The following is a 14,943-nucleotide window of genomic DNA, read 5'->3' as shown; positions in this document are numbered from 1 at the left end:
TCTACTTTTGCAAATGCATGTTTTGTTGTTGGTGAAAGTTGATTATTTCTATAATTTGTGATTAGTTGGATCTATTATTACTGGTGCAAAATATCAAGAACCAGTCTATTTGTTTAATTTGTGCTTATAAGGGTATGTATGATTCATGGTATTGAAGGTAGTCATGGAAGAAGAGGAATCAAAGGACTAGATGATGAGCATCAATAATTTACGAAAAAAAAATTCATGTTAGCATATTATTACCGAAAAAATTAATGATAAGTGGTTCAAAATATATGTTATAAAATAGAGCTAATACCTCTAATAATCCTCCGAGTATTAGCGATTTACCAACTGTGGTCCATCGACTTTTAAATGACCTGCAATAGTTCTCCAAGTTTTAAAAAATAATCACCCGTGGTCCAAATTCTTAAAATAACCCGGGATTTAAAATGACCACAAGATGTCCTAAAAGGACCAAGGATAGTTATTTTTAAAAACTTGGAAGACCATTGGGGGTCATTTAAAAGTCGATGGACCACATATGGTAAATCGCTAATACTCGTAGAACCATTGGAGGTATTAACTCTTATGAAAGACTATGGTGTGGCATGAACAATCCAATATAATTAATGGTGTGAGAAAGCACTTTAGTCTTTAATCTTTCAAAAGAAGAGCAATTTTAAATTTTAAAATAGGAATCTTTTCATAGGATGGACAAGAAAAGACATTTATTTTTATGAGTTAATTGTCCAATTTATTCATCGACTATAGTGAGTTTTCTCGATTTAGTCCTAAATGCATTTTTGTTCTTAATTAGTCTTCAACCATTAAAATCAAAGACCAAATTGATAAAAATCATTATAGTCAATGACTAAATTGGGTAAAATAACTATAGTCGATGAGTAAATTAGATAAAAACACTATAATTGAGGACTAAATTAGATATTAATAGAGTGAAAATTACCAAACTATCTTAACATATGACTCTATTAAGTAAAATCATCGAAATTCAAGACCCAATTAAGAATAAAAAGACGTTTAGGACTCAATCGAGAAAAACCACTACAGTCAATACGCACACATGATACATATCTCGCAGGCATTATTTACTGCATATACATACGCAGAATCTTAAACGCACAGACTACTAGATATTTTAAAAATAAACAAACACAATGCACAAATGCTATACAATAATAGTGCATCAACCATTTTGGCACTAATGATTGATGCAACATTACTGTACTGTAGAATTTGGGGGTATTGCAATATTCATGACACAACTCTGTACATCTTCACTTTGTTTGGTGGGTCCTGCATTTGGGGAAAAAACAAACAAAATTGTTGCATTGAACTACATGCAAAAGTATAATTGGGCCATCCAATTCAAAAAGTGTAATTAGTTCACTGAATTGTATAAAATTATGCAATTAGGCTAAATTTGACATGTTTCTCAAGTTATCGTTAATGTGACGATCATCCTATTAATATAAATTTTTAAAAAATAATTTTAAATAAAATAAAATTAAAAAAACTCACCCCTCCCTGTCTTTGTCTTCTGGTCGGAGATGAAGAGTTTCTTCATCTCCAAGCTAGAGACGAAACGTTTTCTTCCTCTCCGGCCGAGAGACGAAGACGGGGAGGGGGTGATTTTTAAAATTTTATTTTATTTAAAATTATTAAAATAAGTTAATTTTTTAATATAATGATTGCCACATTAGTGATGATTTGAGGAGCATGTCACATTTAATTGAACTACATAATTTTATATAATTTTTTTTTGAGATACATGATTTTAGATAATTCAAAAACCCAATTACATTTTTTAAATTGGATGATCCGATTACCCTTTTACAGTTTTGCATATAGTTTGGTGTGTAATTTCAACCTTCTTCTTATTCCTATATATATATATATATATATATATAGAATAGAAATAGATTAGAAATACTAGAGTTATAAAGTGTTTCTATAAATAATTTTTGAGTACTTATTAGCCGCATTAAAAAATCCCCAAAATCTTCTAAAGCATCCCTCCGGCTAGTAGTCGCCCCATCTTCCGCGTCTCGCTGATATCCCCCGCCAGCCGAATCGTAGAGAAGTATCCCCGCAGTAAATCTCAATATCTGCAGTCGGGCGCTGAATCTACTTATATCCTGCATGATTTTTCTCAGATAACTCAGTAAACATGAGCCCCCCGCCCCCCGCCGTGAGCATCGAGCCGTTTAACCGGTAAAATATTCATTTCATTTTTAAAGAAATTGGGAATTTCAATCGAAGGTTCTTAATTAACCAAAATTATAGAAATTTTAATGGAAATAGGAATTCGGTGTTCGGTTGCTTCTATATTGACGCTAAAGTTTGCGTTTTTTCAGCTAGTTCTGATTTTATTTATTTATTTATTTTTGATAGATTGGTTAAACTTACGGCGAGAGCATTCTATGACGATTTTGCGACGAAAGGTGATCAGCCCAAGTCTGGGAGAAGCGATAATCGAGGAATTGCTGTTGTGATTCTAGATGCCCTCACCAGGTTCGGAATTTACAGCTTACGTGTGTGTGTGATGTTACTGTATGCATTTTATATATGTAGAAGTTATTGGCTATTGTATTAGTAGATGATAAAGGGATTTCTGAAATACTATGTGTATGGATTTCTAGTTACTTGGTTTCGGTGTAAGGAAAAACATTAGAGATATGATTCAGTGCATCTGTAAGTTTAGTTGTGCAGAAGCAGTTATGCTGTTGAAAATAGCTAGAGTTTGCTGTTTGCTCCCTCACCATTGTTTGTGTTTATTCTATCTTGGCATTTATGCTCTTCCAAGTTTGGTGTTGTTTCCTTTCATTAGATTTTCACTGATAATCTATTTGTTCGAAGACATTTATGAGCAGCCAGAGTAGGACTACCTTTTTTCTCCCAAGATTAATACAAATCAGAACTTGTAGTGGGTATTGTCTACATAAATAATTTAATCAGAATATGAAGATCGCTAGAGTAGTAATTTTCCCTGTTTACAATATGATGATTGCTGGAGTTAAAAAGCTCAGCTATGGTATTACAGTTTCTAAAATATAACTATAGAAGAATTAATTTTTTCTTGATGAACTTTAAGGATAGAGGAAGTGTGTGCCCATCAGTTGTGTTCTTTTTGTACAAATTTCACTATTTGTATAATTGTATGTCTAATCATTTTTTAGGCGCGCATGGGTGAGGGAAGAAGAGTTGGCAAAGGAGTTGAAGCTGCATACAAAACAACTTAGAAGAACACTACGGTTTTTTGAAGAAGAAAAACTTATCACGCGGGATCATAGGAAAGAGGTTGGTTTTTCCATTCCATCATGTTGGTTGACAAGCCATTGTATAATGTGATCAATCAGATTGTTATTTTGCTTTTAATATTTCAGATGAAAGAAACCTGCTATTTCCTGAACATTTTCTTTTTAAAATAATCTTCCTGGAGTTATATAGGGGATTATAGGGCAACATTTACTATTCTTTGTTCCATGTTCCACCTTAATGAAGTATACTGTTTAAAAATTGATTCTTATACATGTTTCCTTCTCAGCATGAGATATGAGTTTTCTAGTGTTGGACTAAAAAGAATACAAAATAGAAGGTTTGGCTTGGGTAGTTGCTAAGTGGTCGTGTATCCTTCCTTCACAACATCCTGTTTTGGGATTCTTGAGCTGTTCCAAACCCTTTGAACTAAAGAAACACATACTTGTACTTTTTCATGCACATGCCTATGTTGCTTGTTGCTTGGTGAGCTTAAATTATTTTCTTAGAATGCACACAAGAAAGAAAAATAATGTCTTTTCATTATTAACTATATGGACCTTCTCTTTTTGAAAGATTGGTGAAGTTTTTGGCTTTTGGGAGGTGGGGTGGGTGTTCCTGAAACCGCATCCTGTGGCCAAGTTATTTAACAAACTTGTTCTTTCTATTAGTAGTAAAAGAATATGTAGAGTACATGTTCTGAGAGCTATATGGCTGTCTGTTGTTCTTTCTTGCTCTTGAAGCTCATCCATGGAGCTACTTCATATTATTAGTACACAAGTAATGGGTTTCGGATAATGTATATGGGTGAATTCTACTCATCCAAAAGGGAAAGAAAGTGGATTGAGTATTCAAGTGGCTTGAACTTTGTAATGAATCTATGCCTATTGAAAACCAAATGCTGTGCTCTATTAAATAATGTGCTTTACTTATTTGTTTATTTGTGCTATTTAACCTATTTTACAGTCAGCAAAAGGTGCAAAAGTATATAATGCTGCTGTTGCTGCTGCTATTGATGGGCACACTGGCAAAGAAGGAGAGGAAAAAGTCAAGATGCACACCCATTCTTACTGCTGTCTAGACTATGCACAGGTTCCTACTGCTAATTGCTCCCTAACGGATTAATTATCTTCATCCAATATTAAATAAACCTTCAAATGCATTTTCACCTTAATATTTTGTACTCTCCATGGTAGGATATGCAGTCTGCCTTTTGAATTTGCATTTTGTGAAGTAAATGCAGTCTCTGTGCATTATGCATTTATAATGTTTTAATATTCCTATTAATCACATGATGATGAAGAAGGCAGATTCTTTCCTTTTTGCCTTCATTCTATCTTTAATACATCTTCATATATCCTTGATATGTAGTATTTCTTGTTAGTACATTTGGGGCATTAATCAAAGTGAATGATTAAATGGAAATGCACTCCTTGCAGATATTTGATGTTGTGAGGTACAGATTACACCGCATGAAGAAAAAGCTTAGGGATGAACTTGATAGCAAGAACACAGTTCAGGAGTATATATGTCCGAACTGCGGGAAAAGGTTTCACATTTTGCTGTGCTGCCCTTTTGTTTTTATCTTCAGTGTTATTTAAATTTTGAAACTTTTTTATCCTTTATATCCAGATATACTGCTTTGGATGCTATACGGTTGATTTCTCCAGATGATGATTATTTTCATTGTGAAAGTTGTAATGGGGAGTTGGTAGCAGAGAGTGACAAGATAGCATCTCAAGGGTTGGCAGATGGAGATGATAATGCAAGGAGACATCGTCGTGAAACATTAGAAAAAATGCTCCGCAGGATGGAGGTTTGTTTTATTCCTATACTATGTGTAGCTGCTAAAATTCCAAAGTTGATTAGTGTTCAGTGTTCTGCTCTCACATTTCAGAAATGCTTCTATTTTTGGGTGGTGTTGTATGAAGTCTCACAAAATCATTAAGATGTTCTAAGATCCTTTTGCTGGTCATAGCTTCGCATATATATATATTGCCAAGTTTCTGCAAACATATATGCACTTTAAAAAAGAGTATCCCCTCTTCATAATTGAATGCTCAGTTTTATTTGTACCAATCCCTGATCTGGGTGCTTGGTTTCTCGTGGTATCACTTGAATGCAATATATTGGAGGTACACATCATTGTAAAAAATTATCCTGTCAAAGAATTAACAGTTCTTAAAGTACACTTTTTTTTTTTCTAAATTTAAATGTAACCCTTTCTGAAGGATGTTTACCACCTCGATTTGTGATTGCTTTGCTGTGAAACTTGAAGAGAGAGATGACACAATCATAGGGGTTTTATTGTGAAGAAGATAAAATTGTAGTGTAACAATGAAAATCTAGAGTTTTTATTAGGCCTTTACATAATAACAATTTGCTAATTACTAGAAAATTGTAGCATTAACAATTAACAATTAACAATCAAGGGGAAATCTTAACATTAGGAAATATTTCTGTGCCCCGCCCAAGTAATTGCCATAAGACATTGACTAAACAAAAGTTCAACATGATGGACAAAGTGAGTACACGAATTGACGGAAACCATTCTGTTGCTTGTGTTTTCTCTCTGATGATGGTAGTCTGTTGATGTGAGTATAAAAAATTAGAATTTGGATACTGAAACTATGTTAGATAGTAAAGGGTCCAAGGCCCCAAGCTAAGAAACATCATAATGAAGTGCATGCAAACGTACATTTGTTTGTGATTGTGGAGTTTGGATTCAAACTTAAACCTAATGCTTGGGAAAGGATGTATTTGACAACCTACACCCTGAAATCCTCCTTAAGTATATTTGTGATTCCAAATTTAGTGTTCAACTTTAAAAAATTGGACAAAATTAGTCAATGGTTTGGACACTTTTGGTTTAGCTTGTTGAGTTTGTTGCTTGTCTCTTAGTATTCTGTATATGTTTAATCTGTGTCCTTTGATATTTTCTAAGTGTGTTAATAGGTGGTATAACCTATGTGGGTGATATACTCTAGGGTAGCCTATGAGTGTATATGTTGTGTAGTCCTATCTAATTTTCAATAAGTGTTCAATCTATGACTTAATCAAAATCTTTCCCAGTATATTCAACACAGCTGTTAGATTTTCCATTAGATTGGAAAATAAAATTTCTATATGACAAACTTTGGAGGGTATTTTTGTCATTTTGATTTCCACCTCTCAAATTTCTATTGCTATTGACTTACACCATTTAGAAAGCTCTATCCCGACTACTAAAATGCCTTGAACTCTTCTAAAAATCATGCTACTGGTTGTGCACCAAATACAAGTCTGTAGATCCATATTTTTTTTGAGAATTTTAGACTATTAGATGTAATTATTACTTAGTAGCATGATTTCATTAGAGTTCACAGGGGTTTTTGTGTTTAGTTTGTTTGCTTGTTTTTATTTTTTATTTTTTGATTTTTTTTTCCGGCAGGGGTGGAATTTTAAGCACAATGGAAAATAACAGTTCAGATTTGGGAATAAAATTACAAAATACCCTTAGATTTGTTCGATATGAATTTTCTGTCCAAATCTAATGGAAAATTTAATTGTAGTAACCAAAATGGAATTATCATTGTACTTGTGGGACCAAATGTTGAATTAACTCTAAAAAGCAATTGACTTTCTGAATTCTAAGTGGAAATAGTCTAGAACATTTTCCCAACACCCCACCATTAAAAATAAATAAAACACATTTGCCATCTTTCTTTGAATTTTCTCTCGGCTCATTTTGTTAACAAATTGGGTCTCTAATCTATGAAGAAAATTACTAACAACGCGGCTGTTGGATGGAGTTGGAAGTTATCAATGAGCTTGTTTTCTTTTATGAACTAAAAAATGGGCTCGTTCTCTTTACTGTTGAAGCTTGAGTTGTTTGCTTTGTGTTTGCAACTTCAATATTATTGGTATGTTTAGGGAGTTAGAATTTTTTTTACCTATTCCCCTTTTGTTCCATTCATTTCTTTACAGTTTTAGCAGAGAACTATGAGTTTTCCTTGATTTTAAAGGTTCTATTGCTTATCCAGTATTTTAATTAAACCATACAATCTTCCCTTTGTACTGCGGTTTGATATGAGTTTAATAAATTATACATGGAACTAATGCCACCTTGATGAATTGGAGAAGTGCTATTCCTGGGAAAATACATGATGGACGAGATAGTCCAAAACTTAATTTGATAGTTGTTGCTAAGAAAGGTATACTAGTTGAAGAGCTTACTATGAATACAGCACTTATTAGAACCGAGTAGGATTAACTAATTAAGGTTTGGTTGAGTTGTAGTTGACAACTTGGATAGGAGTAAGGCTCACTGCTTACATTATTTGTGGGCAGTTTTTTTTTCTAGGTGGTGGGCCTATTTATACAGTTAGTTTTAAGTCTTTATCTACATTTTTAAAGTTTCCAATTACTATTTTCTTGCAACTCCTGATTGTATAGAATGTGATTGTTTTATATGTGCAAAAAGAGTTGGAGCTAGGATGCTGTAGGTTCTGGTTCTTGTTTTATGTTTTGGAGTTCTGTATTTGTTTATCCATCTCCATTGCCCCCCACACACCACCATCCCACAAGTGTAATCTGCTTATTATTTGTGTTTCTTTTTTCAGGAACAACTAAAACCGCTGATGGATCAACTTGCCAGAGTAAAAGATTTACCTGTTCCAGAATTTGGAAGTCTTCAAGCTTGGGAACTCCAAGCAGGTTCTGTGGCCCGTGGGGCTGGCGATCTTAATGGCAATGATCCTTCAAAATCTTCACAGGGAGGAACACCTATGCCTTTCGTTGGAGAGACAAAGGTTGCCCCTTTAACTCTTATATATTTATGTGCATGCATAGTTCTGGTTTGGCCCAGATGGAGATTCTTGAAAAAGAGCTGTTTGCCTCTTAATTGGCTTTATAAAGCTGGTTTGACTTACTTTGTTGGATAGATAAGCTCCAATTAGGTGTGGGCCAAACAAGAACATAACAGAGTGGTTTCTAAATGTAATTATGTATGTCCTAAGACTGTCATATGTATTCCAGCATCACGAAGAGCTGTTTCTTTATTCTTAAGTCCTTCAACATCTGATGAAATGGCATTTCTTAGGTAGAGTCGTAGAGACCTTTAGAAAGTGGCTTCATGTTTTTCTCTGAAAAAACTTTCTTTCCTCTATCTCTAAAGTTGTGGTGATTTATGTCTTCAAATGGATGAATTACTCTTTCCTTTTTTGAGCAAATATATTGTTTTATAAAAGTAAAGACATATGCTTAAGTATGTCAATGGTGGATTTCCTCTGGGAATTTCATTGAGAGGGTGTATAGTAGTCTTATTCTTGATTTTTTTTCCCCAATTGCTGGCACTAAAATTATTTCAATCTTTGTATTTTACATGAGTTTTTGATTGTTTACTGGCAGGTTGAAGTTGCTTTCTCTGGTCAAGATGAAAAAGGAGACAATATTAAATCTGAGGGTTCATCTTCACCCATGAAAGTTTTGCCTCCATGGATGATAAAGCAAGGAATGAACCTCACAAAGGAGCAGCGTGGGGAGGCTATCAAGCAAGAGAAGATGGATGGTACTTCAGCTCCTATGGGTTTATCTGATGACAAGAAGTCCGAGGCTAGTAAAGATGATGTGAAGAATATTCAGGTTATTTCAACTTTTCAAGCATACAAAATTTCTCTGCATTTATAACTCCTGCTCAGTTTATTTGTAGAAGAAGCCGTTGCATTATACTTACATATTAGCTGATGCTTTTGCAGGACGAATATGTTAAGGCATATTATGCTGCTTTACTGCAACAGCAATATCATCAGCAAGAAGCAGCTGCAAAGAAGGTGGTAAAGGAGGAGCAGAGTACAGATGATGCACCCAGCATGTCTACTGAGCGCCAAGTTGGAATGAAGTTCAAACGTGAAGACGATGATGAAGGGGATGATGTTGAATGGGAGGATGCAATCCCTGCGGGTAATTGTTCAAGCATTTCTCTACAATCGTTTCTTCATGATTTCTTTTCTTTTCTTTTTGTTATAATCTAAGATTAGGCCAAGGTCACTCAATTGCGCTATAATGCACATCGGCCAAACCACACTAAAAGATTGAATTCAACCAATTAGCTAGTCTAACCCATAGCCTTATAACCCATATATTCTCCCTTATGGTTGACCACTTGAATTTGTGTTGGACAACAACCGTGTGAACACAACGTGGACCGAAAGGTCACTCAATTGGGCTATAATGCACATCGGCCAAACCACACTAAAAGATTGAATTCAATCAATTAGCTAGTCTAACCCATAGCCTTATAAATCCATATGTTCTCTCTTATGTTATAAATGCGGGACTCTTTAACGCTTTTCCTGCCCAACTGCATTGGAATAGGATTCTTCTATGTTTTTGGTGCCTAAAAATCCTTAACGGAAAAAAGTAATGGAAATGGATAGGCACTAGCATTGATTATGGCCTGGAATCAGCTAGCAATAATTTGATGTGTATTTTCATCGCTTAATTTTCTCTTCCATAAAATAACAAATAGAATTTTGTGTTCTTTTCGGCATAATACCAGGTAGCGGCAGTAATACTACTGGAAACTTCAAGGTTGGTGACTTGAATGTCCAAGCAGAGGCTACAGAAGACGAGGATGATGATGACATTGACTGGGAAGAAGGTTAACAGACAAGGGAAGCAGTATTCCCTTTCTAGCTCTAGTTAATTTTACGACACTAACTATTTTATACATTAGAAGAATGATTCTTTTTTTGTTTGATCTGTTTGGAAATTCTCTTGTGGCTGTTCTTTTTGTTGTGGACCTTGTGCTTATGTAGTTTAGCTTAAGAAGTGTATTTTGATTCATCGTATTCATGGTTTTAAGTTTGAATGGGGTGAACATGTCCATATTTGAAATTTGAGTGGGCGATTTAGCCAATAGTTCTAACATGCTTTTGGTTTTCTCCTTGAGTTGGAAGCAATTTTTATATTATGGACTTCAAATCCATTTTGCAAGATGGACATGTTCTTTTCTAGTATATTGGATATTCATTTTTAAATCGTTGCATTTTTACATGTTCTTTTTAATAAATCATAATACAAAGTGAATTAATCTATAAAATTTGTTTAAATAAACTTGTGATTACATTATACTAGAAGTAAATTTATATTAAGGTTCTTCTTGCAAAATGTATGGTCCATACTATAATTTTGTGTTTGGAGGTACCATTTCTTGTATATCAATGGACAACGGGTACGAGGTGTGTGTCTATATATATATATATATATATATATGGTTCCTAATCTGGTGAGAACTATGTCTTAGGTGAGAACCTGTGGACAAATTCAAACCACTGATCTAGTAGATTTAACGGTTTAAAATAAACGAATTTTTTAATATTTATAAAAAGACCTAGCTCATTGTAAAAATTTATACTACCTCCGTCCCATTTTGTTTGTCTGATTCGGTTAACGACGCTTGACTAAAGTTATTTTTAATTCAATTTTTCATAATATTAAATTTAGTATTAGTATATAAAATTTATATATTTAGAAACTGCATTAAAAGTAATATTAAACACAAAAAAACATGACAGGTAAAATGGGATAGAGTGAGTAATATTTAAGAAAATAACTCTACTTATTTTTTACTTCATTTCCTATCCACTAAATCTTGCAGATTAATAGTTTAGATTTATCTACACGTTTTCACCTAAGGATTGATTTTCATATGATTAGAACTATATATATATGGGGAGGGCTCAAGTGCGAACACCCCTCCCCTGTAAAAATTAAAAAGTGTGGACACATCTACACTGTCCATTTTGAAAAAATCAAAGGTTAGGATCTTACGGTTGTTATACGGTGGATCATGGTCTGAAAATGACACCGTTTTTTTACACTTTAAAGAACGGTAGTTGTTAAATTTTAATAAATCCAGTACTTTTGGTATGTTCATAATAAAATGAAACTACAATGTATCTAAAATGAAACTGAATAACTTGTCTCGCATATTGTGTTTATATTATCAAATGAAGCTGTAATTGAATTGAAATGATATTTTAGTCACTGTTGCAAAAATCCTCTGATTAGGCCGCCTAGGCACCGCCTAGGCGCTAGGCACCCCTAGACCGAGACGAATTGCTCCCTAGGCGTCCGCCCGCCTAGCACCTAACTTGGCCGACTGGGCCGAGTTGGCGGCCTATGCGGCCGAGTTAACTCGCCCAACTCAGTAGAGCTAGCCGAGTTAACTCGTGCGAATTGACCTTGTTAATTTTTTTATTATATTTATATATATTTAAATTTATTTATTTATATAAATAAGAGAAGTAAGAGATATATATATATAATATACATAATATAATATATGACATACACCCACACATATATATTATTATTTTTTTTTATAGGTCGCCTCCTAGACCACTTAGGCGCTAGGCGCTAGTCTACCGCCCGACTAGCGCCTAGCGCCAACTGCAACCATGATTTTAGTTGTGTTGAAATGAAACCGCAGTATGTATAAAATGAAATTGAATAATATGTCTCACATATTGAATGTATATTGCCAAATAAAACTATAGTTGAATTAAAATGATACTCTAGTTTTGCTGAAATGAAACTACAATATGTATAAAAAGAAACTGAATAATATGTCTCACATATTGAGTGTATATTGTCAAATGAAATTGTAGTTATATCAAAATGATACTTTAGTTTTGTTGTAATGAAACTACAGTGTATATAAAATGATATCGAATGATAGTTTTTACATATTTGAGTGTTTATTGTCCAATGAAACCGCAGTTGAATTAGAATTATAATTTAGTTGTGTTATAATAAGACTACAATGTGTATAAAATGAAATTCAATAACAAGTCTCACTGTAAGAAGACTATTGTATGTATAGTGTCAAATAAAAGTGTAGTTGAAACAAAATTAAACTTTAGTTGTGCTGAAATGAAACTACAATGTATACAAAATGCAACTGAATATGTTATACAAACAGAACTAATTACACGGAACATGTGCCGTTTCTTTTAATGAAAAGAAACGACACTGTTTTGGACCATGGTTCACACAACTGTGTGGACCCTTGTTCACAGTAAAATTTGACAAGTTCTTACGATTACTAAACTTTTAAATTTGTAATAATTATAAGAGTTAATTCCATTTTTTGGTCCTAGATTTATAGGTGACAATCCACTTTTAGTCCTTTTTTATCATAACATTCACATTCTGTCCTAGTATTATTGTGGCATGACCATTTTTTGGTCCTTTGTGAACAAAATTGTTAAAATATCGTTAAATACAAGGGCATTTTGATCATTTTTATACAAAGTGGGTTGACCCTGCTATATTTTTATGTTTATTTTTTTGAAAAAATTTATAATTAAAGTTCGAAATGCCTTTGTATTTAACAATATTTAACAATTTTGTTGACAAAGGACCAAAATGGTCATGCCACAATAATACTAGGACTAAATGTGGATATTTTAATAAAAAAGGACTAAAAGTGGATTGTCACCTATAAATCTAGGACCAAAAATGGAATTAACTCTAATTATAAAATGAATTCTGCTCTTAAGTATTTTTAATAATTATAAAACTGATTCCGTATTTTATTACTAATTAAAATCCTAAGTATTGATGAATCATGATCGATCCTTGGCTAGTACAATACGAGACAATTGTAGGCATTGGCAAGTAGTAACTAAACTACGTCACCAAATTGCCATTTTAATTTTTAATTGAAATTTTTTTGTAGCTATTCTTTAATTCTTTAATGACATCACTTGAATATGACTCCATAAAAGAGCAATCAAGTCATGTCAAGGTGCGCGACTGCGCGGTGCTAAATTAGAAACATAATTTGTATATGAACACAAATTAGAGAAATGAATTGCAAAAGGACAAAGACTACTTGTTAAATTTGTTTTGTTTTGTTTTTTTTTTAAATAATATATTTTGTATTTTATGATATGGATTACTTTGAATTGGCTAAATTATAACTAGCAAATGAATATATAAAAGAGTTAATTCTATTTTTGGTCCTAGATTTATAGGTGGCAGTCCATTTTTAATTCTTTTTTTATTAGAACATCTATATTTGGTCCTAGTATTATTGTGGCATGACCATTTTTGGTCATCCGCCAACAAAATCGTTGAAATATCGTTAAATACAAAGACATTTCTACCATTTTTATACAAAGTGAGTTGACCCCGTTATATTTTTCTATTTATTTTTTTGACAAAATTCATAATTGAAGACCGAAATAGTTTTGTATTTAACGACATTAAAATTGTTTTGTTGATAAAGAACTAAAAATAGTCATGCCATAATAATAGTAGGACCAAATGTAGATGTTCTAATAAAAAGGGCTAAAAGTGGATTGTTACCTATAAATATAGGACCAAAACTGGATTTAACTCATATATAAAATTAGTAAAATGTTATACTTAAAAATGCCGTATTTTAAAAATAGTGAGTCTCTAGTGAGACAGCCTTACGAATCTTTATTTGTGAAATTGGTCAGGTCAAGATGAAAACGTAATATTTATGTTGAAAAATGCAATACTAATCATGAATAAATTGTCCATTATTTATAAGAGAAACTTTTAAATCAAAATGTAATATATCTGGGTTGAACAATTACTTGTGAGAAAAATATTTGTTACTTATGAAAGAAAGTGTAGTACTTATGAGAAAAAATATGATATTTTTTATTTAAAATGTAATATTTTTAAATCAAAATATAATATTAGCGGTTAAAGAGAAAATTGTAATACTTATGAAAAAATTATATACTTATGGAAAATCTGATTGATCTCATGGATGAGAATTTCAAAGGAGATTTTTCCTTTTAAAAATAACAAGAAATACATGTTTAACCCTGGTTAGGTCTTTATTTTACATATAATCGAGTGGGATGGACTTGTCCATATTTGTCAATTGAGTGGAGCTTTGCCAGTAGTTCTTTATCACGCTATCAACTCTCTGTTTGTCTCATTTTACTTGTTATGTTTATTATTTATTTGTCAAATAACTCCTTTTTTCATTATTTATTTTTTAGTAATTTTTAATTATTTTAAATTTAATTTTTTGTGTTTAATAGTACTTTTAATGTAGTTTCGAAATATATAGATTTTAGAAAAAAGTGTCAAATAGACTACTGAACTTCTTGCTTTTATGCAATTAGGTCACTGACAAAAAAAAAAAGGGACAGAAAGAGTATTTCTTTTATGTATCTGAATGAGAGAGTTATATATTTCTACACAAAATCTTGTATGAGATTATTTAACATGAAACAAATCTCAAATATGTAATGATTTTAATAAAAATGTAATGTTTTCTTTAAATTTTATATAAATTAACAAGTATATCATTTTTACTAAAAAAATATTACCTGTTTATTTTTCAGTAAAATTATAATGCTTGTTGACTTAAACAAAAATATTACATTTTTCTTAAAAATATTACAGTTAGAGATAGATATCACAAAACACCAATTGATATTTCAATTGATAAAATATAAAAATGCTATCACATTGTTTTTTTTTCTTCCTATAATTGTTTTTGATCCGTTAGATCTTTCTAGATATACGATTTTGATTAGTTCCTAGCTTTCTCCTGGGCAACAGTTCTCACAAGAGTGCACCCCCCATATATATATATATATATATATATATATATATATATATATATATATATATATATATATATATATA

The 14,943-nt window shown here is 32.3% G+C and overlaps 1 protein-coding gene across 1 annotated transcript; it reads left to right on the top strand.

Moving 5' to 3' along the window:
• The first annotated feature begins 1,986 nt into the window (after window positions 1-1,986).
• Window positions 1,987-10,188, top strand: LOC116010558 (general transcription factor IIE subunit 1). The gene is made up of 10 exons (XM_031250024.1): window positions 1,987-2,214; window positions 2,395-2,514; window positions 3,180-3,300; window positions 4,225-4,350; window positions 4,698-4,807; window positions 4,891-5,074; window positions 7,860-8,048; window positions 8,647-8,880; window positions 8,994-9,198; window positions 9,797-10,188. Exons 1-10 carry the CDS (start codon window positions 2,171-2,173, stop codon window positions 9,901-9,903), a joined length of 1,440 nt encoding a protein of 479 aa, XP_031105884.1. The 5' UTR covers window positions 1,987-2,170; the 3' UTR covers window positions 9,904-10,188.
• Window positions 10,189-14,943: the final 4,755 nt, after the last annotated feature.

This window comes from Ipomoea triloba, chromosome 2 (assembly GCF_003576645.1).
Source record: "Ipomoea triloba cultivar NCNSP0323 chromosome 2, ASM357664v1".
NCBI lineage: Eukaryota > Viridiplantae > Streptophyta > Magnoliopsida > Solanales > Convolvulaceae > Ipomoea > Ipomoea triloba.
Note: the sequence above shows the minus strand (reverse complement) of the source record. Positions and strands in the feature narration are given on the sequence as shown.